A 27,870-nucleotide genomic window follows, 5' to 3' on the forward strand; every position below is an offset into this window, starting at 1 on the left:
CTAATATATCTTGATTAGATAAGTACTCAACCCCATGAATCAATACGTTAGAATCCCCTTTGGCATCGATTACAGCTGTGAGTCTTTCTGCCTAAGTCTCGAAGAGCTTTCAACACCTGGGTTGTGCAACATTTGCCCATTATTCTTATCAAAATTCTTCAAGCTCTGTCAAATTGGTTGATGATCATTGCTAGACAACCATTTTCAAGTCTTGCCATTTATTTTCAAGCAGATTTAAAACGGCCACTCAAGAACATTTACTGTCTTCTTGACTCCAGTGTAGATTTGGCCTTGTGTTTTAGGTTAGTGTCCTGCTGAAAGGTGAATTTATCTCCCAGTGTCTGGTGGAAAGTATACTGAACAAGGTTTTCCTCCAGGATTTTGCCTGTGCTTAGCTCCATTACGTATTTATTTTATCCTGAAAAACTCCCCAGTCCTTAAAGATTACAAGCATACCCATAAAATGATGCAGCCACCACTATGCTTGGAAATATAGAAAGTGGTACTCAGTAATATGTTGTTTTGGATTTTCCCCAAACATAACACTTTGTATTCAGGACAAAAAGTGATTTGCTTTGCCACACTTTTTGCAGCATTAAATTTAGTGCCTTGTTTCAAACATGATGCATGTTTTGGAATATTTTTTATTCTGTACAGGCTTCCTCATTTTCACTCTGTAAATTAGGTTAGTATTGTGGAGTAATTTCAATTATTATTATTTTATTTTGTATGTATTTTTTAACCTTTATTTAACTAGGAAAGTCAGTTAAAAACAAATTCTTATTTACAATGACTACCTACCAAAAGGCGAAAGGCCTCCTGTGGGGATGGGGGCTGGGATAAAAAAAGGACAAAACACACATCACGACAAGAAAAGATACCACAACACTACATAAAGAGAGACCTAAGACAACAACATTGCATGGTAGCAACACCACATGACAACAACATGGTAGGAGCACAACATGGTAGCAGTACAAAACAGGGTACAAACATTATTGGGTACAGACAACAGCACAAAGGCAAGAGGGTAGAGACAACAATACATCATACAAAGTAGCCACAACTGTCAGTAAGCGTGTCCATGACTGAGTCTTTGAATGAAGAGATGGAGAATGTTGTTGATCCATCCTCAATTTTCTCCTATCACAACCATTAAACTATGTAACTGTTTTAAAGTCACCACTGGCCTCATGTTGAAATCCCCGAGCAGTTTCCTTCCTCTCCGGCAACTGAGCTAAACATTTTGTTTTTGAGCTAGGAAGGACGCCTGTATCTGTGTCGTGACTGGGCGTATTGATACACCCTCCAAAGCGTAAGTTAATAACTTCACCATGCTCAGAGGGATATTCAATGTCTGCTTTTTATAATAAAATTACCCATCTTCCAATAGGTGCCCTTCTTTGCAAGGCATTGGAAAACCTCTGTGGTCTTTGTGGTTGAATCTGTGTTTGAAATTCACTGCTAGACTGAGGGACCGTACAGAAAATTGTTAAACACTATTATTGCACACAGAGTGAGTCCATGTATTATTCACATTTTTACTTATGAACTTATTTAGGCTTGCCATGACAAAGGGGTTGAATTCAAAAAACATTATTCCACTTTGACAATATGAGGTATTGCCTTGGCCAGTGACACAACTAAATTTGAAAAGGGTCAAGGGGTGTGAACACTTTCTGAAGGCACTGTTCTTGTATGGTTATGAACATAGATAGCTAGGGTTTTTAATGTTGGTGAGGTCATATCTTTCCAAGTAAAATGAAGCTATGCTAACTTTCGCTAGCAAGCTAGCCGATAGCAGATTTAAGGACAATTAAATGGAACATTTGATCCTATTAATGAAATGGATATCTGTTAAGGAAACATGTATTTCAAAATGGTATTTCTCCATTGAAATGACCTAGGGGAGTGTCAGTTTGAAAGTAACTGGGTCTCCCAGTTTGACAGTAGGCAATTGGCAGCAGCATACCACCCTGAATCCCACTGCTGGCTTGCCTCTGAAGCTACGCAGGGTTGGTCCTGGTTGGTCCCTGGATGGGAGACCAGATTATGCTGGAAGCGCTGTTGGAGGGCCAGTACAAGGCACTCTTTACACTGGTCTAAAAAAAATATCCCAATGCCCCAGGGCAGTGATTGGGGACATTGCCCTGTGTAGGGTGCCGTCTTTTGGATGGGATGTTAAACAGGTGTCCTGACTCTCTGGTGTCACTAAAGATCCCATGGCACTCATTGTAAGAGTAGGGGTGTTAACCCTCGGCATCCTGGCTAAATTCCCAATTTGGACCTCGTCATGGCCACCTAAACATCCCCGGCTTCCAATTGGCTCATTCATACCCTGTAACTATTCCCCAGGTCGTTGCTGTAAATGACAATGTGTTCTCAGTCAACTTACCTGGTAAAATAATTGTTGTAAAAATAATGGGACACTGCCAAAATTGTAATATTTTAAAATGGTGAGAGTACTGTAGTACAAAAACCACTTACAGTCATTTTGATTCTCAATTACATCCCATTACAAAATATGTTGTAATGAGACAGTCAATATCCTTCCTTCATGTTTTATAACCTTAACATTATTTACCTCAGAACACTGTCATTTTACTTACCATTATGCCTCTGTTATTCCACGGGATGCCACACCCACAATGATGATGTCATACCCATTGAACCCATTGTTTATCATCAAATGCTTCCTCACTAACACATAGGTATTGATTGTTGATTATGGTATTGCACATATTTAAAGATATCTATTACAAAGCTTAAGAGTCCCACTTTTCTCTGTGTCCCATTTAACCAATACTCACCCTATATGGAATTGTTCCATAAATATGTGTGAAAGAGACATTTATACTCATTACGATAAAACATAAATATGTAATATGTTCTAATACAATTTCCATATAAACAATCGAAATCTGACAAACGCAATTCAAAAAAAGTGCCTTTTATCAAAACGAAATGATATCTTGATAAATCTAACAGATCAAAGGAATATTGTCCAAAAACATTCTGGCAGCTTTACGAAAAGATTCATAGCCTACATATTAAAGCCATTAAATACCGGCTATCAAGTCACAACAAGGCCGACTTCAAACGCCGACCTCAAAATTCAAATAACCGGCGCATTTAACTGACCGCCGCGCAAATGCAAACTATGTCAAATAAATCCTACACATAATAATGCATTGAAATAAAAGGCATACAATCAAAGGGATTACTTATCATCAAGGACCTACAGTATTTAAGTCAAACGAAATCGACGAAACAACGCAAAAAGTACCAAAGGAAAATCTACACCTTCGATCATCTGACAGGCCTATAGCTTCGTGCTGAATGGATAGCGTAAAAAAAGCCAAATAAAGAGTAATATGTAATAGATTATATGTAATAGTGTTTTTCCAAGTAACGAATCCAAACACACTGTTCATGTTTATATTTTTTAATTTTCATTAATTATTGTAAGAAAATTGTTATTGAAATCAAAATACTACTCATAGTACAGAGCAAGAGGTAAAGCTTCATATGAATTATACTTAAAAAATGTAAAATATATGTCAACAAACCTACCTCCAAAGGACCCTTCTGTGATTAAATGTTGTGAAAATCCCCAAAATCATGTTTCTTTTTTTGTTCTAGTTTTGTGAGATATCACCCAAAGGTGAAATTATTTCCATTATTATTTCGCAAGTATTCTTGGATGTTCAAATCGTCTCACATGTAAATAAAAACAAAAACACAGACGTTAGACCTGTAGTAACCATGTTACTTCAATGTTATTTTTACGTTACCTTTACCAAGCCAAGAGGTCTTTTCTGTTGTTCGACAGAGTGATACGCTGCACAGTGCCAAAGTATATTAATGTGTCATTTCTTTCCCAGAAATAACCATGCCATAGTGAAAATGATGGCACCCACACCACAAACTCTTCAGCTTGAAACCCTGCAGGTTCCAGCACATCTGGTGAACAATGGACGACTGTAAAGACTTGGTGTGATGTATGAGAATCATAAAGTCTTTTGTCATCTAGTCGCATTGCTGGGATTAATTATTTCTTAAGCATAAATCTCTCTCAGACTGTCATTTTATGTGATTTAAGGGACCTTTTAAAGCAATTATTTGACATTGAGAGGGAAAATTCAAAACCTGCAGGACATGACCAGTGCTCGATTTGGAAAAAGGTTTTGCAGACATCCAAGGTTCTCTATTTCCCTGACCAGAAGTGGAGACAACTTCACAAAAACATTATCTAAACTTGAGAACTAACTACTGTACAAGGCGTGGTTTGGACTTTGTTTCAAGGTGCATCCTTGTTGGCATATTTCCATTTAAGAAAATCATTCATTAGTTTGTTGTTTTATCAGTCACATCTCTAATTCAAATGTGCACGGTAAACATAGTCATTTTTAGCCAGGTCAAACAGACTGACTGGTGCATTTACTTTCTGTTTAACTGAAAAAAAATTTGAGTTATCGTGAGATCAGGCTGGGTTCACGGGGCTATGTATTTTTTACATAGCCCCAAAACCGGGCTACCAGTTTTTATTAACTGGACTTTGGGTAGACTACAAGTGATGTGTTGTGTACAAGAGCTGCCTAGAAGTACCTACCCTCTGATAAGCCTGGTAGATGACATCATAGATGAATCCCTGGGGCATCTCACTGGCTCTGTACTTGGTTCTCTCCAGAGAATAGTCCAGGTAGCCCTCCAATGTGGCAGCAATCACTGTGGAAACCAGAGGTCGGATAGCCCCAGCAGCCTGCAAAATAATAAACGGAACAGAATATGTCATTCTTCCTTATTCTTTATGGCAAACACACATATCAATCCAAAATGTATCAAATGGTTCCGATGCTATTGTGTCTTGAGGCTTACAACAATTGTTCTATCCATGGCTGGATAACAACAATACATACTAGCTAAACAACAGCTTGTGCACACAATGCTTTTTAAACAACATTCCTGAGATCCAATTTTCTTGTGACCATGACATGATTGAGGATGAAAATCCCCATTGTGCCAAGAACAAGTATGGTCAATGAGATAGTGGGGGCAAAATTACTTGCAAATGGAATGAAAGCAAACATGTGTTATGTGTGTTACACATGTTGTTAAAATCAAAATTAATCTCATGCTCTTCGGAGGAGACTGACATTTAATCATGATCGGGGATACTGGCAAGTTAATGAAGACCAGACTGCTGGCTTTGAGAGTCAGTCACACACACACACACACACACACACACACACACACACACACACACACACACACACACACACACACACACACAGTAAATGTCAGCCCCAATGTCAAAGAGCTCCTGCTCTCACTTCTCACTTTTGTGACCAGGCTTCAAAAATATCATGTCACAGCTAGTAAAATGTAAATATGAATCGCCATCTAAACATATCTGTGTCTTCCTTAGCCACTAATATCAGCCAATGTGGTTTACATTTGTCCTGGCTTACAGTAGGTATACATGGCTACAGTTGAGAGCAATGAATCGCTCTGTCTGAGCTCCACTGACTGTCACGGTGGAAGAGATAGAGGACTTTGAATATGTACAAACCCCTTGCACTTTGGCAGCCATTGTTACCTTCAGGAGGAAGTCCTCTTCCACAAAGGGCCGCACTGCATCATGAATGACGACCACCTTTGGTTTGACGCGGGCCGTACCACCCTCTCCCTCACTGAGGGCCCGGACCCCATTGAATATAGATCTGTGGCGAGTAGATCCGCCATGTACCACTAGGACATTTCTGTGGTGGAAGCGGTGGATAATGTCCATCATCAAATCTAAGCTCTCCTTGGCAACCACCACAACGATGCTTTGGATCCATGGCACTCTGTCAAAGAAACAGTGTGTCTAGTCATAAGTCAACAGCTTTCGCACTGTGGTTAGAACATATCATTCTTGTTGAGTATATTTGTTTCATTACTTGTGTCATGACTTGTTATATTACCATACATAACACATTCGGGTGCACTTTTTTGCATACATTATTTCAACAGAATTCCACTGAAATGGTCACATTGAAACAAAAATACATGGTAGTATCAAGAACAAGTAGGCTATTTTGGACGTTGTAGAAAGTTGTTGGAAGTTGTAGAAAGACTCAAAATTGTAATGTATGACCTGATGGATTCAGTAAAGATCTGTTGAATGGGATAATTTGAGACATTACAAAACCTCATATTTATTCAATGATAACATAAAAGAGCTTGAAACCCCCGTTAAATGGTTTGTTTACATGGGGCTACTGTCTTGTGCAGTGACAAGATTAAGGGGCAGGGCCATAAAACTACAGTATTACAAACGGGACAGATATGTTTTCGCATGCAAACATTCGACACTTCAAGTGTTACCTCTCGAAAGTTTGAATTGTGTAGCTTATCAGAGGTCTGTTGAGAAATGTGCAGAACTGTTTAGGTGTCAATAGCCCCGTTCTTTCTCCACTGCCACCGGCTGGAAGAACCACAGCTACCGGGAAATCGACACTGCAAAGTCCCGCAATGTGCTTGTCCAACCGGGCTTCGCATGTTGAGAAATGCCCTGGTTCAACAGGCCTGGCCATGTCGCCCGATTCCTCTTGTATGCTTCAGGCCAACTGATTAATTTGAAGTTAAAACGGACTAACATTGATGTCACGAATATATCCTACCGGTATCCCCGTGTACCGTTTCATTCATTCCTTTATGGGCGGAGTCGCTTAGACGAGTGATTGATTCGATTTGTATCCTGCTACACCGTAGCCACTGCGCTGCGCTTCTCAAGGAACCCCTTTCATGCCTTTTTATTTTGACTGCTTGATGCAATTGAGCATACATTTACATTTTAGTAATTTAGTAGATACTCTTATCCAGAGCGATTTACAAGAGCAATTAGGGTTAAGTGTCTTGCTCAAGGGCACATTGACAGTTTTTTCACCTAGTCAGCTCAGGGTTTTGAACCAGCAACCTTTCAGTTACTGGCCCAACACTCTTAACTGCCAGGCTACCTGCTGGATATTTATTTATTCAAGCGTGCTTGATCTGGTGCAAATGTATAGCTAGTATGATATGATAATTGTATGTGTAGGCCTATACTATATGTGATTACTTCACCTACAGTTGAAGTCAAAAGTTTACATACACTTAGGTTGGAGTCATTAAAACTCGATTTCAACTACTCCACAAATTTCTTGTTAACAAACTATAGTTTTGGAAAGTCGGTTAGGACATCTACTTTGTGCATGACACAAGTAATTTTTCCAACAATTGTTTACAGACAGATTATTTCACTTATAATTCTCTGTATCACAATTCCAGTGGGACAGAAGTTTACATACACTAAGTTGACTGTGCATTTAAACAGCTTGGAAAATTCCAGAAAATGATGTCATGGCTTTAGAAGCTTCTGATAGGCTAATTGACATCATTTGAGTCAATTGGTGGTGTACCTGTGGATGTATTTCAAGGCCTACCTTCAAACTCAGTGCCTCTTTGCTTGACATCATGGGAAAATCAAAAGAAATCAGCCAAGACCTCAGAAAAAAATTGTAGACAACCACAAGTCTGGTTCATCCTTGGGAGCAATTTCCAAATGCCTGAAGGTACCACGTTCATCTGTACAAACAATAGTACGCAAGTATAAACACCATGGGACCACGCAGCCGTCATACCGCTCAGGAAGGAGACGCGTTCTGTCTCCTAGAGATGAACGCACTTTGGTACGAAAAGTGCAAATCAATCCCAGAACAACAGCAAAGGAACTTGTGAAGATGTTGGAAGAAACAGGTACAAAAGTATCTATATCCACAGTAAAACGAGTTCTATATCAGCAAGGAAGAAGCCACTGCTCCAAAACCGCCATAAAAAATCCAGACTACGGATTGCAACTGCACATGGGGACAAAGATAGTACTTTTTGAAGAAATGTCCTCTGGTCTGATGAAACAAAAATAGAACTGTTTGGCCATAATGACCATTGTTATGTTTGGAGGAAAAAGAGGGACGCTTGCAAGCCGAAGAACACCCTCCCAACCGTGAAGCACGGGAGTGGCAGCATCATGTTGTGGGGGTGCTTTGCTGCAGGAGGGACTAGTGCACTTCACAAAATAGATGGCATCATGAGGGGGGAAATTATGTGGATATATTGAAGCAACATCTCAAGACATCAGTCAGGAAGTTAAAGCTTGGTCGCAAATGGGTCTTCCAAATGGACAATGACCCCAAGCATACTTCCAAAGTTGTGGCAAAATGGCTTAAGGACAACAAGGTAAACGTATTGGAGTGGCCATCACAAAGCCCTGACATCAATCCTATAGAAAATTTGTGGGCAGAACTGAAAAAGTGTGTGCGAGCAAGGAGGTCTACAAACCTGACTCAGTTACACCAGCTCTGTCAGGATGAATGGGCCGAAATTCACCCAACTTATTGTGGGAAGCTTGTGGAAGGCTACCCGAAACGTTTGACCCAAGTTAAACAATTTAGAGGCAATGTTACCAAATACTAATTGAGTGTATGTAAACTTCTGACCCACTGGGAATGTGTTGAAAGAAATAAAAGCTGAAATAAATCATTCTCTCAACTATTATTCTGACATTTCACATTGTTAAAATAAAGTGGTGATAATAACTGATCTAAGACAGTGAATTTTTACTAGGATGATTAAATGTCAGGAATTGTGAAAAACTGAGTTTAAATGTATTTGGCTAAGGTGTATGTAAACTTTTGACTTCAACTGTACATGCTTCAACATTGAAATGCTATCTAGTGTTCCATAGAACAATTTGGGGTAGGCCTACATATTTGTAGGTGGTCGACATGTGCTGCCACCCAAGATATGTTTAAAACTAAATTACTATGTGTAAGTAGCCTGCCACAGGACATGGATTTACATCAATGAAACAAGAACTTGAAAATGGCCCCAGGACATAAAATAATTGCAGGGGGAACATCAATAAAGTATGCAAAAAATAATACTGGGTAATAGTCTATTTTAAAAGTGGTAAATTAGGTCTCTAAAGTAAGAATCAACATACAATAAGGAGAAATTTGTGTTAACATTTTTTATTTATTCAACTGAAAGCATGAGAAATTACAGATTTTTGCAAAATGTGTGATGCATATTAAAATGTTTATCAAATGAATAGCAATACAACATATATATTACATCATATACATCTTATAGAAAACGTTTATACATATGTTATCATACTTCAGAGGACATGTGATACCATATTATATATGTACACATATTTACATTGTGTTGTGTATTTGTGGTGCTTTTGTGTTGGGAATCCCTTTTCATGCAGAGCTTATTTTATTTCATTATATTGGCTGTAAAACTGTTTGTATAATGGAGTTAAGAGCAGGTTTACATTGTCATACAAGAACTTAAATGATGCGAGTTATCTTAAAGTTCCAGACAGTTCTATTGGTCATGATGACCCCATTTAGGTTCATTTCATCTTATTAGATAATGACTCAATGGTGCCCATTGGTCCTCAGATGTAGCAAGCAACCAATGCCATTCGTTTTTACAAAGTCACTTTGTGGTCCTCCTCACAACAAGCCAGTCCCAATAAAGAGATAATCCAAGACCACAGTCACTGAGGCATTCTGCAGTCCTGCCTTAGGGCTCTGCTTCATGCCAATTCTCGTTTAGCTTAATCTTCCCTAGCCTCCTTTTGGCTTTGGCTTTGTGTTTGTGGAGAAGCTGGGGCCGAGACAAGGCAGGCTCCTCAAACTTCATATGGCTCGACTCGTTGTGTTGCCGGGAGTACCTCTTACACTTGCACGAGGTGACCACGGTGATTTTGTACGTTCTTGTACTGCCGTCCTGGCACTGCAGCTGGATGCGTTGGGTGCGCGTCTTGTCGTTTACGCAGCGCCAATCTTGACTGTTCCTCCGGCTCCAGAACTTTCTGCCGTAGCTGCCGCCGATCCAGTTGGGAAGCATCTGAGCGGGGAGGCACTCGCCAGCACATACTAGCTCCTTTATGGGGTTGATGCTTGTGCATTGGCCATCAGAGATGTACTTGGTGGACCTCAGCTCTCTACAGCCAACTTGGCTTCTCTGGTCTGTTAAAGAGAGAATCAGAAAAATGATGAGAATCAAACCACTTTGAAGATTAAAAATGTCCTTTTGTGACCACAAATTATTTGGTTTCACTTTGAATCCTACTGCAGGTAACATAAAGGGTTTTCGATCAGAAAACCTTACAAGCACAGCCATCTATTTGGTTCATTTGTAGGTTTTTGGCACAGACCTATACCGGTTACTGGCTTGTAGAGAGGGAATGGTGCATTGCTCTTGCATGAGAGGAAGGGCTTTAGTGTTCTGAGCTATGTCAATGGAGCTGGCTTTCTTATAGGATTATCAGCGGGCAACTGGTAGGACTATCAGCAATGTTCTGCTCCAGGCTACAGTTCCTCACTCACCCTGTAATCCAAGCCAGGGCCCCATTCACAGACTGCCATACACCTCTGTGACAATGTGCCCCCTTCTCTATGACAGAGTTTGATGAATGAAGAGAGGAGAGGCTCCCTTTCTCTCCTTCATGCTCGGGGTCCTGAGAGAGCTCAAGTCAAACAGCGCCACAATCACAGACTTCCTGTGTATAGGAACACACCTCTATTCAGTGGCGCTGACACACGATCACTCCCCAAACACTAGCCTGGCTGCCCTGGGTGACTCATCTCTGCTGCCCTGCTTGGACGCCTGCCAGGAGTGTGTGTGTGTGTGTGTGTGTGTGTGTGTGTTGAAGATCATATATATATATATATATATATATATATATATATATATATATATATATATATGTGTGTGTGTGTGTGTGTATATATATGTGTGTGTGTGTGTGTGTGTGTGTGTGTGTGTGTGTGTGTGTGTGTGTGTGTGTGTGTGTGTGTGTGTGTGTGTGTGTGTGTGTGTGTGTGTGTGTGTGTGTGTGTATTGAAGATCATTGTGCCAAGCTTTGCCTGGTCTCACTCAGTGGGGGCATCTGATACTGTCTCTGGAGAGTGTCACTGCTTAGCTACTGACCAGAGCTGATCATATGTCATTTTAGCAGTAACATTTTTACATTAAGAATGTAGTATATTACATTTCAAATATAATTTCAACAACCTAATTGTAGAAGCCTCTATAAACCTGCTTGCGCTGGAAAAAAATATGTCTATGCACTTGTCTTGAAATAAAAAAATGTATAAAAAAAAAAGAAGGAAAATAGTTAAAAACAAAGCACAATTTCTCAATGTTTTGAGAAAGAATACTGAACAATACTCACCAACTCTATCGTTCCCACCAGTATTTCCCACGCCTCTCCCGCCGTTTCTTGCCCGATTTAAAGAGACATTGCTCCGGGCATCCTGCACAGGAGTACCCACGTGCGAGTATAGGATCTCCGTAGCATCATTCTTGAACGCCTGGCAACTCCTCACAAGAATACAAAACAAGAATACAAGGTGGCACGACTTGCATGCGCTCAAGTGCATATTTGCTTCTGGGGATTTAGGGAATAAGCAGATCCCGTGTCAGGTAAATTGATTCTGTGCCTCTGATGTCTGCGGCAGATATACTACGTTCTGAGCTTGTTTTATATAGGCCTGCCCGGGTCTTGTTTTGGCAACCGCTCAGGTGCACACCATGGGATCTCTTGACTGAAGGCTGGGCGTAACTGGGTAACCGCGCCCATTTGTCTGTGCGCTAGAGAGCCAGCGCGTCTACAACATCTGGAGTGATCCTGTTCCCGTCTCTCCAATTGATGGGATTTGGTGCTATTGAGTCATTTTTGCTTCTTCAAATCGCAATCTATTCATCACATTTAATCTATTAAAAATAATAGAAGAACCTCCACTTTTGGTCTCTGCAATGTGTTCTTCTTCTGTTAAATGTAATTTTTTAAATATTCCCTCATTTAATCATCTTCCATGTTCTGACATGCAGTCTCACCTATTCTCTTAATTCAAAAATGAAAGCTGACACGGTCTGTGTAATTTGCTTTCGGTCTCTGTCATTCTCTTCCTCTCCTCTCAATCCCTTGTCATTTTTATACCTAATGATTGGAGTGCCTAGACTAACTGGAGTCTTTGTGTGCGCAACTCATGGCAAGGAGAGATATAATTATTTCTGTGGGAGCATTCACTTCTGCCTTGTCTTCCAGATTTGAAAAGAAGTGTCACACATAGACACTAATTGTTGCTCATGTGAATGAAATCTGATACACTTTTGTTCAGTGTCATTATCATATGAACCTTAAATAGAGGGGCCTCCTTCCTCCTGTGTAGAATACCACAGCATTGAAAACAAAGCAGATGACTGTAACTTGTGATTTAATATCTGCCTGAATACATGTAAAGGTGAAGCCATAATATATTGTTTATACTATTGTTGGTTTTGTAACTAACGGCCATGTCTCTTTTTACTTTAATGCAAGGCATATTTCACTAAAAAGCTCTTTCACCTACCTCACTTCCGCCACTAAATAAAGACAATCAAACCATTTTATCCCAGGAGACTAGTAATACATGGATGGCTTTCCCATCTACAGTCCTTTAGGTGATGGGGTGAATGATGCAGAAGTTCATACGATATACCACTGTCATGTTTCTCCCATCTAAAGGAGCAGAAAGCTGAGATAGCCCCTCTGTATGTGTCCAGACCATGGAGACGGTGACATATAGGAGAAGATCAGGTGACAGAATCCTGTGGGAAGTAAAAGGACAGGTACACAATCCCACACACATTCCTGCACGCACAAATATGCACACACACACAGTGAGTTATTAACACATCGACAAGCAACATGACAGGAGTGTGTGTATTAGCAGGAAGGACCCTCGTGTGGTAATAGGAGGGGGGGGGGGGACTAGAGAGGGACAAAAGAAATGCATAACATGGGAACAAAGCCAAGAGAAAAAGTTCATGGGTGCGTAGAATTCACTATGAATCCCCAAGGAAGCCCACTGTATAAATGCAGACAATAGATTTGTGTCTTACCCTAGAGAGAGCTGTTCCCGGTTTGCCTTTAGCCACCAGATTCAATGTACTGATTTCATTTCCCCAATTGTATATTATAATTGATATGAATTATTATGTCAAAATTGTGAAATATCCCAATTTACTGTGAAGAATAGAATTGTGAACTTGGGCTACAATTCAGTAATAGGCCCACGATAATGTAATGCAATAAATGCATGCAATACAGGGAAACCTTTGTCACCCTACAGTCAATACACTAGGTAGAGATAGTATGCCATCTACTGACCAGTCGTTGCCATTGTTGAAGGAACTGAATTGCATCATGAGTAATAATGTCATATCATGAATGTTAAAAAATAAATAAATAAAATAATATATCATGAATGTTATCATTTAGCCTCACATTATAACCTCCTGCCCCCCCCCCCCCCCCCCCCCCCCAAAAAAAACTACATTTCAGAAACCTGTGCAATCTGAGGATGAGGCAAGAGAACAGATTTCTTTGTTTGTTATGACAAAAAATGAAAACAAGGGTTTCCTGGCTGCAGGTAGATCTAGTAGGGTGGTTGGTTTGGTTTGTCCTTCATAGGTGATAGACATGTCTGAATTACTATACTTCATTTATCTCACCTAAAAGATTGCTCAAGTATTTTGAAGATGTAATGATATTTAGAATTTCACTGCATGTTCCTACAGGGCCTTCATGATGCTCCCCAGAAGTATGGAATAATGAAGGACACTGATGTCTGTCAACTTTACCTTGCCAAAAAGTAGTCTTATCATAACTTCTAACTATGGAATCTAGAACTGAACTATTTCAAATGAGGCCCTATTCATTGCAAGGCTGTGGATGTGATGTGACCTGTAAATTATAATTTGTTGGAAAATACCAATCATGTCAGTATATGCCAGTATTATGTTATATAAAATGCGCAGAATGCAAATTAACAAAATTTGATTATAGAGGACTCTTCAATATTCCAGACTTTTCAAGATTCTCCGTGCTGAGATACTTAACAACAAGGTACTGTAGCCAACATCACAAACAGATAATGATACTGCATACAGTTATATTAAATGTGGGAATGTGTGACAATCAAACACTAGGCATATCATATCAGAATAGCCAATAGGAAAAATATCATTTTCCCATTTCCAATTCATAATGTTCTGTAAATGTTTCAAATTACCGAACTCTCCTACCATTCCCTCAACTGTTGCATGACAGAAAATGACCTCCAAAATAATAAAATAACATATATTTCAGGTAAATATTACCATCTTTGTTTTCCTAAGCATATGCTATAACATTGCATTGCATGTACTCTGTGTGAGTTTGTCTTGTTGTGGATCTGTGTTTTCCATCCTCAAGTGCACACATGCCTGTCCTGTTTATAGACTGTTCCCAGATCTGTTTGTGATCTTGCCAAGTCCATTGCTGTCATTGTCAAGCCAAGTTTGGCATGACAATTTCACATGGAGTTGTTAATAGAGCAGAAACAGGCTGGCACTCAGGCTACTGTCTTTACTGTATGTTTTCCATTCCTAGACGCCCTGGGACACCTAACCTGTCATTGGGTTCTTCTTCTGTACAAACACCAAATGAAGAGGCTGGAGGACTGCGTGGCTGAGTTGAGGAACTTGCAGCATCTCCACACTGTCAGTGAGTGAATAGGGATTCCACTGATACTGTACAGCCTAAGGCCCTCACATTTGACATGGTTATGTGAGGAACAACAGATATGACCAGTGGAGGCTGGTGGATGGAGGTATAAGAAGACGGGCTCATTTTAATGGTTGGAATGGAACAAATGGAACGGACTCAAACGTGGTTTCCATGTGTTTGATACCATTCCATGAATTCCTTTCCAGCCATTACAATGAGCCCGTCCTCCTATAGCTCCCCCTACCAGCCTCCTTTAGATTTGACACAGTATTGTAGATGAAAGCTTGTTTGACAATTGCTTTTGCAGCTTTTTCCCCCGAATCGCTACTCACAACAGACTGGATATCGTCAATATGTGGTCCATAACTTGCCATCAGTGCAATTATTGGATAGAAGAGGTACGTCAACAAATATTGAAATCATATTCCAAAAATTATAAAATAAGCAACTAACTAGTGAAACTGTTACAATACATTGCTGTGTCAAGTCTGGGATCCTTGTTGAGCCTAAAGTGATTCCCGGTTGACAGAGATGAAGCAGGATGAGAGGAACAGTTCATTACAGCCGTTTAGTATAGAACACCATTGTGTCCCCCAGTTGGCAGCCGGGCAGAGACTCCTGCCAGTAGAGAGACTGGCATCTATGGGGAAGGATGACACCTTGCTCAAGGTAAAATACTGTACTGTACCAAAGGAGAAGAGCATTTGCCTTATATTGCAATTCACCAGCTTTTTTGATATATTGACTTGAAAATTGAGATAATATGCAATCAATTTGATCATTTTCACCTGACTTGCAGTTCACTATGGTTCAAGACAACATTTAAAGTAAGTCACAAATAAGGGATATGGGTGATTATCTCTTGATACAAATTCTGCAATGTTACAATTTAATGTATGACTGCTAAAGTATTGAACGTTTTCAATGTCTATTTATATGTGCTTCTCTGTGATGCTTATCTCTGCCCAGGAGCCCATTCGGTGAGATAGCAGATCCCAGTGTGCACAGAGCCATGCAGAGATCCATCATGCAGTTCTCCACTGTGGACTGGAAGGCAATTTCCACCACTGGGGGAATGGAACCAGCCAGGGGCCAACATCCTCACTGTAATGTTCAGATAACTGCACCAGAAACAAGAGGGGTGAATCTCAATTGTATTTAACCGATTCTTCATGTCCTCTCTCCTTGGCTTCTTCTCAAAATGCATTGCAGGAGAAGATCCCAGGGGAGGAACCTCAGATAATCTGCTCCAATATGCTTTGAGAAGAGGAGGAGGATGTGAGGAAATACAATTGAAATTCTCATTTGGAGGTCATACCACTGTGGTGTCATGCTGTATGAGCCTATAGAGGGAGCTCTAGCTGAATTATACCAGTCAATTGAATCACAGTTTTCTCATTACTACTACACAACAGACACCCCAGTTCAATGTTACACAGTACAGGATGAACTGGAGGAAGAACTCTGGGAGTCTGAATCCTCACTGGTCTACGTTAAGCACATTTCCCATGGGAGTGGAGTCTAGTCTTAGCCTGATCCCAGATCTGTTTGTGCTATCATGTCAACGCGGTGTCATACGAAACATTGTTTGGCATGACTGATACAAACAGACTGACACCCAGGTGAGTTATCTGTCATACAATCAAAAGCACAGAGACAGTACTGTGGTGTTTATTCTGTTGTATTGCAATCACAGTCATTTGACATCTTCGAAACATCAGTATTCAAAAAATAAAAGCCACATTGTTAGAGGGATTTGCCAAGTTGCTTTTTCAGGAGGTTACAGTAACTTAAATACATTTTATTCTTGGCCAATTCAAGCCACTTTACTGTATGTTTGGAAACAATGTCCTTTATCTATTAACTAGGGAAATTAAGGACATGAACAAACAGAATACTAATGAAATCTACTACTACTTCTTTACATCACACTCCCTGAAGCACTTTCCACTATTCTTGAACAAAAACCACCGACATAATTATATTAGTCTACAATTTAACATTGGACATGATGAAGAAAAAAAACAAAACATGGAATATTTTTTTTTTTAAAAGCATAGACACTCGTGACCTAACCCTTCTTCCATCGTGTGCAATAGTGTTGCGTTGCTTTGGTGGAAAACAATGTCAGATCATCAATAAATAAGGGATCCTTTCCCATGGGTTCAGGCCTTAAGCTTGTGTGAAGCTCCTGCGTACTTGATCCCCAGGTTAACTGTTGGGCCTTACATGGCAGGCCTCCCTTAGACCTTCTAGGACAACAGTGTAGACCTGTAGTAGGGGAGACTGCAGGGTGTATAGGCATTGTGCACCTGTGTTGGACGTCCCTTACAGGCCCCCCCTTCAGTTCTCTGTGGCTGGAGTGGTGGAGACAGGGCTGGGGGGAGGGGGGTCTGCTTGGTTGTCAGAGGTTGACGAAGAAGACGGAGAGTCTTCATTGGGTCCCACTGAGAGGTCCTGCATGGAGCCTGTCGCCGACTCTACCGCCTGGCTCTGCTCTGAGAAACACATCAGGAGCCCACTGTTAACATGATTCCTTGTAACACGACGCAATGGAAAGACGATTTAACCTAACTACCACTTTTGAAGCTGAAGCATCCTATTCAAAACCAAGCATCATTTCGTAACCAATGTACAGTAGGTGTTTCATGTCATCCTTGGTCACTTAAAATTACAATGAGACATATACAAATTAAACAAGAGGTGACAGGAAAATGTACGGCCCAAGAATATTTCTCCAATACCTTTCCTCTGTCGCTCCATCAACTTGGCTGACTCGGCCTTGTGCTTTTCTCTCTGCTCCTGAAGCTGCTTGCAGACCTTCTTATGGGTGAACCAGTGCATTTTCTGACAGGCTGGGGCACAGTAAATCACCTATAGGAACACAAAAACGTTGCATGTGTTGGGTAAGAAGAGAGGCCCATGCATCGGATGCAAGGACACATAATGACAGATAGAACTGCAATAGCAATGGTCAATGAATGATGACAGTGGATATATGAATATAGCATTTGACTGTATTGATATGAGTTACTGTAGAAAAGCGCATTGTGCCTACCATTTTACAGATGGAGCACCTCTTTTCCGCTCCCTTCTCCCCACAGCTGGTACAGAACTCTGCATCCATGAAGCCCACCTGTCCTGTTATAGCCTGGGTCAAAACTGAGATGGCTGTAGGATCGTTACCCTGACCAGGACAGAAAGGGGAAATGGTAGAGAAAATTCTAAATATACACAAGATATACAGTACAAACAATTGAAAATGACACCAAGGGTAAAAAATGAAGCCTAGTCATGAACTAAAAAGCCATTTTAAAGGGAATTCCTCATTGAGCATGCTTTTTAGTCCATGACTAAGCTTAATCATTGTCCGGGAAATCGGGCCTAACAGTATAAACGTTGAAAAGGTTATTAAGCCCATAACATGAAACTATTACGAGTGGTGCTTCACTCAAACTGACAAAATGAGTCTATATTAAATACACAGACAGACATCACGAGAGAGAGCATGAATGTAAAAGCACTTTGTGACAAATATTGATGGGAAAAGAGGCTTCATAAATCAATTTGATTGATGACTGATTGACTCACAATCTCCACAGGAGCGATACTTCGGACCAGCTGCTGCAGCAGTGTGGCGTCGCGGTAGGGGAACTTGCGGATGCTTTCTCTGATGAACTTCTCCTGGAACAGCGGGAAGCCGTCACTGTCCCGGCCCTTCAACAAGCTGTATGGGGAGAGCAATGACATCTGGGGTTGTATGCATTGCAATACAGTATATACAACAATCCAAAACAGATTTAGTGTGTCAGAGTATTTCTACACATCATCAGTGCAGCCAGATATATACATTTCATAGCAATTTCTTCCTTATCTTACCGACTTTTTGCATTGACATCCTCTGTCAGTCCAGTTTAATACAACATATCTATAGTAATAATAGTGTCCGGGAAACCAGCCCCATATGTATTTACATGTTCATATGTGTATAATCTACGCATGTCTGGGAAAGCAGCCCATACAGTCCAACCCCCCCCCCCCCCGCCCACCTCTTGATGAGTCCTTCCAGCTTGTCGTCGCGCTCCTTGAGGAAGGAGGCACACTTCTGCAGCACACAGCTAATGTAGTGCATCTTCAAGGCCAGCACCTCGTTCATGTCCTGCTGCTTCACACACTTCTCACAGATCAGCTCCATCACCCGCCGGCACTTCTCCAGGGCCTCCGCCTCAGCCAGCACCGGGTTCTCCTTCACCAGAAGCACCATCTGAGAGAGACAGAGAGAGAAGGGGGGGGGTTCTCATACACTATAAAGGGTGACATAACAGCTCCCTATGTTGGATGGATTGCCAAAGGTCACATAACCCACTATTCCCCAAAAAGTTAAGCTTTATAAAAAGGTGACATAACGCACAGATAGGGTTATATTGGTGGTGGTCTGTCTTTGTGTTTTGCCTTTTACAATTCTCCAACAGACTTGTCTTTAGTCAGAAAAGGTCTGCTTACTTTTTTTTGTTGCCTGATATCCTTGCTGGTCTGAGTGGTATGGTGTACACATTGCTTTGATCAAATATGCATCACTTAATATCTCACTCCAAAACCACTATTCCATATTGTGGCTCAGAGACAGCGGTGGTGGTATTTACCTTGACGGGGTTGAGGTTGGTGCTCATGATGATCTTGTGGAGGGGCCCTGCCAGTTTGGGGGGCAGCTTGGGCTCCTTCTCCAGCCCCTGGCGTTTGGTGTAATACTCCAGCCTGGCCCGCGAAAAGAAGTTGTTGATCACCGTCACACAGTCGTGCTGCCCTGGGGAGAGGAAAGGAGATACACCTGGGTGAGAAACAAGTTCCGATGTCTCACTGTGACAGAGGTTGCATTCATAAGGCTCCAAACAGAATGTGTCCTAATGAACACGATCAGAATAAAGGGTGGCAATGCCAATATGGAGTCATTCAAGTTTATTCTACGTCACAGACATCACATACACTTCCTATTATGTGTGATATCCACTCTGTACTTACCGACAAACGCAGCCATCTGAGATGCTGTTCGCCCGACAGAGTTGACCACATCTGTCTCCGCTCCTGCATCTAACATCATCCAGGTGATATCAGTCTTACCTAGATGACAAGGCGGGGAGAAAAGAGTTACCGCACACAGTCAAATCAATGAATTCACCATGGGGCACCCTGATCTACACAGGGATATCCTTTCTTAGCGATATGAACTGTGAGAAAATGTGCCTACCTGACAGCCCGGCGAACATCAGTGCCGTGTATCCATGCTCGTGTTCATTACAGTTCACATCTGCCCCATGTTGCAGTAGCAGCTTGCACATGTCTGCCTTGCCCTTGTATGCAGCGTGCATGAGGGGAGTCATCCCATTCTGAGGAGGAGAAACAGAACTGTCAGTAGTGCATGTTGTAGATATGCATCATTTAAGTAGCCTATCATAGACAAATGATGCTGAATTAAATCTATATAAAAATATTTCCCATTGCACAGCATTGTAGAATGCACAATACAGGACAATGAGATTGCGGAAAATAGACTTTGCTAAACTGTGGAGTGTCTGGACTGCCTTCCTCTTGACAGCAGACATAGGCAATGTTATGAAACAAAGAGAGACATGCTGCCTGTGGTTACCTTACTGTCCTGTTTGCAGACAAATTATGAAGAGCATAAATCAACTAAAAACGAATGTTACAATAGAATATTGTTGAAAAATCAAACCTCATCCAAACAGTTGACTCTGACATCCTTGCAGCCCAATAATCTTGAGGCTTCTTGAACATTTCCTGAGAAAAAGCATCAAAGGTCAATCATTACTTGTACATGCATGCTATTCCTTCAAGGGATTGTATTGCATTAAAAGTTATGAACACTGCCACAAGTTAACCAAGGCTTGAAACAACCAACAGTTGTCTTGTCTAGAAAACTGTTTCAGCAATTTCATGAACATGCTAGCTAGCTAACATAACGTCTAGTAGTACAATACTAACGTTAGCAGATTAGAGATTTTTATAACTATCTGTACTAACTTGGCTAGCTAGCTACAGTAGTTAGCAAGTTCCCTTCCAATGCAACTTGCTGGATTGAGCTATCACGTTAGCCATATAGCCACCATCATTAGAAACATAATATAACCCATTACATAAAGTACTAGTTAAATGTGAAATGGTACAGCAATCTCAGATATTTTATCTAGACTACAGTAGCAAGCGTAGTGTCTAGCTAGCTAGCATTAGCATTAAAGTAAAGAGGATTTACCTGCAGCAATAACTACGAATAATTCCCTCTCAGTGGAAGATAGATCTCCCTTATTCGGGGCTGACATATTGGCTAGAATTATGTGTAAAAAAAAAATCAGTCAATGACACAAGACAAATATGGATAATTATGAGTGAAACTAAATTATAGACTATCACGTTGTTTGTGTTTCATTCTGAAGCTTGCTAGCAGGCTGTTGAGGTTAAACTAGTGTTTTCAGACTGTACCACGTGTTTAGTATAGGGGTGGGCATTGAAATTCATATTAATTCATTCAACTTTTTCTCTTCCATTGAAGACATTAACACAGAAAGTAAATAATATGCATGGATATTATCGCAGTATACAAAATTTCAACACCTTAATTATTTATCATAATACGAACCGCTTTCAAAGCCCATCCCACCCCCTTTTCAACATTTGTTAGCAGTTCCACGGAAGTCTAGAAAGTTCATTCTTGATATGTTGAAGGGTTTAGAGACTGTACGTATTGTATACATTGTTCCTCTAGCCGCCAGTGTTCTTCAATATGTTTTAGTGGGGTATAATTCATCACATTTGTCCATAAGCACAAGCACACTTTCATAACTTGAATAACAAATATTAAGGTGTTTTATTGAAAGCAATAGTGTTGTTTATCAATGTCCAAATTAGAGGATAAAGGTTAAAGATACATTAGTGTCATAACCAGTCATTATATGCTCCCATTGTTTCAAAAGTATTTTCCCTCATCATTGTAGGCTCAAACCCCTACAAAAAAAGATTGCAGTTTTGAAACTGCAGTAAAAGTGCAGAAACTGCAGTCCCCTGTGGTATTTTGGAGCATTAGTTGCAGAATAACTGTAGTTATACTGCACTCTAACTGCAGTTACACTGCAAAATTACTGCAGTAAAAAAAATGCTATTTAAAAAATGATATTTTTGGACGCAGTATTTGCAGCATACTGCACTTTGATTGCAATCTTTTTTCTTATGTGAATATTTTATGTGAAATGTCTTACAGTGCAGCCTAGTCCTAGTAAAACTCACTAGTGGCGCAGCGGACTAAAAGGCACTGCGTCTCAGTGCTAGAGGCGTCACTACAGATCCTGGTTCGATTCCAGGCTGTATCACAACCGGCCGTGATTGTGAGTCCCATAGGGCAGCGCGCAATTGGCCCAGCGTCGTTCGGGTTTACTGACTTCGGGTTTACTGACTTCGGGTTTACTGACTTTCCTAGTTAAATAAATGATGAATAAATAAACATACACAGTATCTGGTGATTAAAATAACACTTAGGTAATCACTTGGCTCAGCTATCGCACTTTTTTTTTAGCTGTGAAATGTGAAGTCATCACTTCAAGACGACCAATCAGGTAAGTTGAAAACCGATTTCCCTGGACTTGTCCCTCCTTGGAATCCTACACACCTGTAAAACGCCACAGTCAGTGTTTTTCATTCAATGATAAGACTTCTTACTTTTCCAACTCGGATACATTTCAGTCTGAGAATTGCTTTGTTTTAGAGGATAAAAAACGAATATCGACAATGGTTTGCGGAGGATTTGTTTGCACGAAGAATTCCCTATGCGCTCTGAACATACTTTATGTTGTAAGTACCACGCATAGATGTTTCCATACGGGTACGAATTGTTTTTGATGATAGGCTATTAATGAAAGTGCAAAAGCCAACATGATTCTAGTCAAGAATGATCTAGCCAGGGCAAGAAGGCTATCATGCAAATGAAGTCGTTGTGACACCTATCAACATGATAGTAGGCTACATTCCAAACAGTTGCCAAAATGTCTCTCAGTTAATGTAAAGTCTAAACTATTGGTTCCCGACCTGAGGTACTAGGACCCCTGGGGGTATTTAAGAATCCTCATGATACCATAAGCCTACTTGTAAAATGTACTTATGGAATTACTTCAGGGTTACTCGGGGCAGAGCAAATTTATGTTGGTGGTAAAGTAACCGAAAAGGGTTGGAAACACTTGTCAAAACCGTATCTGTATAGCGTGATAAATTATCGTCATACAATTATTGCAATTAATGTATAATATAATCAAAATACTCTGATACGTTCTAAATGTCTTACATACATTTAATACAATATTTATTATTTATTTCATCTTAACATCTGTCTAAAGACTTTAATCTACCTGAAGGTTGTAGCCTAAATATGAGATGGTGTTGACTTTGCCCACATCAAAGAAATCAGCATGAAGTGTCCTTTAAGTGCTTTTCAGTTCCTAGTGGACTTCTGTTATCACTTTGTATTGTGCTTGGTCTTCAGATGGTGAGCTTGTTGCTGATTGGAGTAGCTGCTTGGGGGAAATGGTTTGGCCTGGTCTCCAGTATTCGGTTGGTGGCTGGAGTCATTGGCGTGGGCATCTTCCTGTTATTTGTGGCCTTCGTGGGCGTCTGTGGAGCTCTGATGCACCACCAGGTCCTGCTGTTCTTTGTATCCTTCAATCAGGAGTAGGGTGAAGTTGCCCCTAGACACTGAACTTGGGTCATGTTTTTTTGCATTTTCCCAACTAATGGTTAAGATTAGTATTGGGGAAGGGAAGCTGATCCTACTTTTCATCACCTTCATGTGATATGATTGGTTTTGTGTGGTTGTAATGTGGTTGTAATGTGTTTATTCCCTATCATTACATAGTTAAGTGAATACAAACTACTACAACACAAGACCTATCGAAACAAACACAGAGGACTGTTGTATACTAGAGGATCTTAGTCTCAATGTGTACCCAGACTACTCTTAATAACTGCTCTTTTCTCACTTTATGAACAATTCTCTTTCAAATACACAGCCTAGTGTTGCCTAGTTTGTTTCCAGAGGGTTGTCACATGTGAGCTTCCTTAGTTGGCCTCAGTACATGATTATCCTTTTCCTGGTGTTCATGGTGCAGCTGTCAGTGTCTGCCGCATGTCTGGCTATCAATAATGAGCAGCAGGTACGTGACAATATATAATGTGATTCATGACCACTTAATCTGTAGAACACCTTAAATAAATACTGGAAATCATTCATACTTTCCTTCTGTGACCTGTATTAGATATTTAACAAATGGATAAGGCACAACATAAATGGAAAGTGTGAATGATTTCCAGTTGATCTCCAGAGATTGATGACATGCTGAATGAGTCTCTGGTCACAGAATTCAAATCTCCCTGCACCGCTTCATCCATTTTCCCCCCCACTGTAGAAAGAACTCCTAGAGGTGGGCTGGAACAAGTCCGAGGCCACTCAGAAGGATGTGGAGAGAACTCTAAACTGCTGTGGCTTCTTCCATCCAAACTATAATGGCACCTGTGATGCGGTAAAGACACTGGCTTGTTATTAGTAAAAACCAGCAACATGTTTGTCAGATAGTATCTTGAGTGATGGACACATTACTTCAATTCTGTCCTGTCTACTTGCTTCCTCACACTACAGGACTGTTTCTCCAACCCATTATCCTGCAACCCTTGTGCTCCAATCATCCAAAGTCATGCTGAGGAGGTTTTGCGCTTTGTGGGTGGGATTGGATGCTTCTTCAGCTTCACAGAGGTTAGCAACCTGCTGTAGCCTCATAGCAATGCAATGGGTATAATTTGCTGTGTAACATAGTAAAAGGCTGTGGGATTCCTTTGTAAATTGGAACTGAAAACATAACACTTTGTAGTGGGGACTTTTACTGTATGCATTTTTATATTATGTTATTGACACACTCTACATTTTAGACTTTTGATTTTGACTTTGGCTTCAGAAATGAATTCAACAATTCCAAATCTGTTTATCTACACTGAGTGTACAAAACATTAGGAACACCTGCACTTTCCATGACAGACTGACCAGGTGAAAGCTATGATCCCTTATTGATGTTACTTGTTAAATCCACTTCAGTGTAGATGACAGGTTAAAGAAGGATTTTTAAGCCTTGAGACATGGATTGTGTGCCATTCAGAGAGTGAATTGTCAAGACAAAATATTTACGTGCCTTTCAATGGGGTATGGTGGTAGGTGCAAGGCTCACCAGTTTGAGTATGTCAAGAACTGCAACACTGCTGGGGTTTTCATGCTCAACACTTTCCCATGGGTATCAAGAACGGTCCACCAGGACATCCAGCCAACTTGACACAACGTTTGGACACATTGGAGTCCAACATGGGCCAGCATCCCTGTGGAACACGTCACACCTTGTAAATTCAATTCCCCAATGAATTGAGGCTTTTTAGGGCAAAAGGGGGTCCAACTCAATATTAGGAAGGTGTTCTTAATGTTTTGTACACTGTGTATATTGTGCTTTAGTATTAATTTAATCACATATTCAGCCATATTTTTTTCCATCTAATTTCAGATCTTGGGAGTGTGGCTAACACACAGATACAGAAATCAGAAGGATTCCCGTCCAAACTCTGGTGCATTTCTATAACTAGCCTGTTCATAAAGTCAACTTTGCACTATCATGCATTTGTATTTAGATTTTTGTATTTAGATCCTGAGACTTATCTATGACTGTTTCTTATTCAGATATTTCCATTGCTGTGATAATATAACTGTGTTGATATAACTAATGCTATTGACTGTTTTTTGACAAAGTTAGTGAAAACAAACAATTCCATTCAATTTGAATCTTGAGTGATGGACACTGACATTGAGAGCAAGTTACTTTAAGGTTTAATTTGACTGAGGTCACTGATTGGAGTTGTGATCAAATGTCATACACTTACTGTGCACACCCTATGCAAACAGAGCACAGCCATCGGGTGAAGGCAGAGCGCAATGTTTCCTGGTAAGCTGTCTGTGGATTCCCAGTTTCAAACCTGGCATTCTTTGTGTACCTACACAGTGCCGTCTTTGTTGTGTGTATGGGGGGGTTGTGTATTAGATGTCACACGGATGCCAACAGATTCAGCCTCTTTTTCAGATTCAACTCTAAAGTTTAGATAGAGTTGATCACTTCACAGGACATGTACCAATACAAACGTTAAGCTTTTTTGTCTGTATTTCTAAGCGGTTAGGCTATATCGTCCTATTATTTTGAGATCTGAAAGTGTCAAGCATTACACAAACTGATTTCGTATCAGTTCATATTACAACCCATTTCGAAACATCTCGTTTAGGCTATTATCACTCACACTCTGACAATGTCACAACCAAAAATATAATTCTCAAAATGAGATTCAGGAAGAAAATAATTTACTGAGGTGATTTCTTCACTGGAAATGGGGTAGTGTGAGTTCAATGCTTCCTCCAACTCGCACTAGTTTAACTGTTCTCCAGCGAACATTGGGGTTTGCATAGAAACTTTCCTTGCCTCATTTGGCCAAGATCTACTTTAGATACAGAGCACAGTGAGTTGCAATGCAGTCTTATGACCCAGTAAGAATATGTAACTCAGTGCCATGTTAGTCACGCCTAGGCTACATTCCTGCCTTCCAAACAGGATAGGAACCGACTGTTTCATTCTTCTATAGGCTGCCCAACCTGTTCATGAAGGCATCACCATACGTAAATCAATCTTAACACAATGTTAAAGCTAAACAAATGGGCTCTTTTATATTTGTATGATCAACTTAGCACATGTGGAACAAATGTGAGCTGTTCTGTGATAGTAATGTGTTGCTAGTGTATCGTACCACTAGCTGTCAGTGGTAACATGTTTCACCATGCGAATGACCGGTGTCAATCCCCTAGACCAGTGTTCACCAACCGGTCGATCTTCAAGGCATTCATAGTCGATCATCAAACATTTCTGTAGAAAAGCCAACGATAAAGGCTTGCGTTCCGTTTGTTTGTGTTGTGCTGTTTTTTTATTTATTTTTTTATTTTTATTTCACCTTTTATTTAACCAGGTAGGCAAGTTGAGAACAAGTTCTCATTTACAACTGCGACCTGGCCAAGATAAAGCAAAGCAGTTCGACACTTATAACAGAGTTACACATGGAGAAAAACAAGTCTATATACAATGTGAGCAAATGAGGTGAGATAAGGGAGGTAAAGGAGCAAAATAAATACAGTAGAGGAAGAGGTAGTAGTTTGGGCTATTTATAGATGCAGTGATCTGTGAGCTGCTCTGACAGCTGGTGCTAAAAGCTAGTGAGGGAGATAAGTGTTTCCAGTTTCAGAGATTTTTGTAGTTCGTTCCAGTCATTGGCAGCAGAGAACTGGAAGGAGAGGCGGCCAAAGGAGGAATTGGCTTTGGGGGTGACAAGTGAGATATACCTGCTGGAACGTGTGCTACTGGGGGGTGCAGCTATGGTGACCAGCGAGCAGAGATAAGGCTAGTCTTTACCTAGAAGGGTCTTGTAGATGACCTGGAGCCAGTGGGTTTGGCGACGAATATGAAGCGAGGGCTGTTGGCGGTATGTGCACTTGATTCAGAAGCCCTGCGCACCGAGAGGAAACGTATTCCAATTTTGAACCATTTCATTTGTCTGAAAAAAACAAACTCCACCTGACCGGGAGATCTGGGTCTAAATCGAATGTGCCTGCTGTGCTGGCCAATCGGATAGCTCAAATCACGGTGCTTACGGGCTTCCACGACCCCAGCGGCAACAGTTGAGTACTATCCGACGTAAGATTTCATAACGTTCAAAAACATGACTACAGAGACTATCAATGAATACAGCAAAGAGCTGCTGTTTTATGACTGAATTAATGTAACATTTTGATTCAGCACTGTCAATCTCCATGCTTCCACTCCCGCTGTAATGAATGAGTAGCCAAGTGTATCGACAGCCTTGTTTTTATTAGTAGGTAGTCTATTTTTAATATTTAACTTTCTCCGGTCATAGGAACAACACGAATTTGTGTTAGAGTTAGATGTGGTGAGACTGCGTTTCGCCGTGGAAGACGGTGACAGTTTCACCGGAGGAAAGGAAGGAGAGAGCAGGGACAGTGAGAGGCGCACCAGCTGCTGCGCTCTCCCTCAGCTGAGACTAATGCAGTGTTCAAAACAACTTGGAAATCTCCGACTTCAGTGCGTCCAAGACAA

At 40.7% G+C, this 27,870-nt stretch overlaps 4 protein-coding genes across 4 annotated transcripts in view; 1 reads left to right on the plus strand and 3 right to left on the minus strand.

The window, feature by feature from the left end:
* Positions 1-6,801, minus strand: part of LOC115177010 (D-ribitol-5-phosphate cytidylyltransferase-like) — a 35,317-nt gene extending 28,516 nt beyond the window's left edge. The window contains exons 1-3 of the mRNA XM_029737454.1: positions 6,370-6,801; positions 5,600-5,849; positions 4,613-4,762 (exon numbers count right to left, since the gene is read on the minus strand). Of these exons, the coding sequence (XP_029593314.1) occupies positions 4,613-4,762; positions 5,600-5,849; positions 6,370-6,578 (609 nt within the window). The 5' untranslated portion in view covers positions 6,579-6,801. The remainder of the gene's footprint in view (positions 1-4,612; positions 4,763-5,599; positions 5,850-6,369) is intronic.
* A 2,236-nt stretch (positions 6,802-9,037) lies between these two features.
* LOC115177014 (sclerostin domain-containing protein 1-like) lies at positions 9,038-11,598 on the minus strand. The gene is made up of 2 exons (XM_029737457.1): positions 11,276-11,598; positions 9,038-10,067 (listed from the first exon to the last, which is right to left on the minus strand). Exons 1-2 carry the CDS (start codon positions 11,481-11,483, stop codon positions 9,619-9,621), a joined length of 657 nt encoding a protein of 218 aa, XP_029593317.1. The 5' UTR covers positions 11,484-11,598; the 3' UTR covers positions 9,038-9,618.
* Positions 11,599-16,272: 4,674 nt separating this feature from the next.
* On the minus strand, positions 16,273-21,122 carry LOC115177015 (ankyrin repeat and MYND domain-containing protein 2). Its single transcript, XM_029737458.1, has 10 exons — positions 20,904-21,122; positions 20,367-20,431; positions 19,881-20,019; positions 19,655-19,753; positions 19,279-19,439; positions 18,685-18,899; positions 18,227-18,362; positions 17,694-17,822; positions 17,380-17,509; positions 16,273-17,133 (listed from the first exon to the last, which is right to left on the minus strand). The coding sequence occupies exons 1-10, from the start codon at positions 20,968-20,970 to the stop codon at positions 16,979-16,981; spliced, it is 1,296 nt and encodes a 431-aa protein (XP_029593318.1). The 5' UTR covers positions 20,971-21,122; the 3' UTR covers positions 16,273-16,978.
* A 1,180-nt stretch (positions 21,123-22,302) lies between these two features.
* On the plus strand, positions 22,303-25,448 carry LOC115177016 (tetraspanin-13). Its single transcript, XM_029737459.1, has 6 exons — positions 22,303-22,492; positions 23,178-23,345; positions 23,764-23,844; positions 24,097-24,210; positions 24,327-24,440; positions 25,231-25,448. Exons 1-6 carry the CDS (start codon positions 22,430-22,432, stop codon positions 25,303-25,305), a joined length of 615 nt encoding a protein of 204 aa, XP_029593319.1. The 5' UTR covers positions 22,303-22,429; the 3' UTR covers positions 25,306-25,448.
* The last annotated feature ends 2,422 nt before the right edge of the window (positions 25,449-27,870 follow it).

Source organism: Salmo trutta, chromosome 37 (genome assembly GCF_901001165.1).
Source record: "Salmo trutta chromosome 37, fSalTru1.1, whole genome shotgun sequence".
Taxonomy (NCBI): domain Eukaryota; kingdom Metazoa; phylum Chordata; class Actinopteri; order Salmoniformes; family Salmonidae; genus Salmo; species Salmo trutta.

What these genes read in the sequence shown, in the direction of transcription:
- LOC115177014 (XM_029737457.1), bottom strand. Translation starts at nt 11,483, where the DNA reads ATGCACTTGAGCGCATGCAAGTCGTGCCACCTTGTATTCTTGTTTTGT. An exon ending in TGGTGGGAACGATAGAGTTG is followed by an intron (nt 10,068 to 11,275) that starts GTGAGTATTGTT and finishes TCTCTTTAACAG; the next exon opens with ACCAGAGAAGCCAAGTTGGC.
- LOC115177016 (XM_029737459.1), top strand. Translation starts at nt 22,430, where the DNA reads ATGGTTTGCGGAGGATTTGTTTGCACGAAGAATTCCCTATGCGCTCTG. An exon ending in ACCAGGTCCTGCTGTTCTTT is followed by an intron (nt 23,346 to 23,763) that starts GTATCCTTCAAT and finishes AGTTGGCCTCAG; the next exon opens with TACATGATTATCCTTTTCCT. An exon ending in CTATCAATAATGAGCAGCAG is followed by an intron (nt 23,845 to 24,096) that starts GTACGTGACAAT and finishes CCCCCACTGTAG; the next exon opens with AAAGAACTCCTAGAGGTGGG.
- LOC115177015 (XM_029737458.1), bottom strand. Translation starts at nt 20,970, where the DNA reads ATGTCAGCCCCGAATAAGGGAGATCTATCTTCCACTGAGAGGGAATTA. An exon ending in GAGTCAACTGTTTGGATGAG is followed by an intron (nt 20,020 to 20,366) that starts GTTTGATTTTTC and finishes TCTCCTCCTCAG; the next exon opens with AATGGGATGACTCCCCTCAT. An exon ending in GATGGAGCGACAGAGGAAAG is followed by an intron (nt 17,134 to 17,379) that starts GTATTGGAGAAA and finishes TGTGTTTCTCAG; the next exon opens with AGCAGAGCCAGGCGGTAGAG.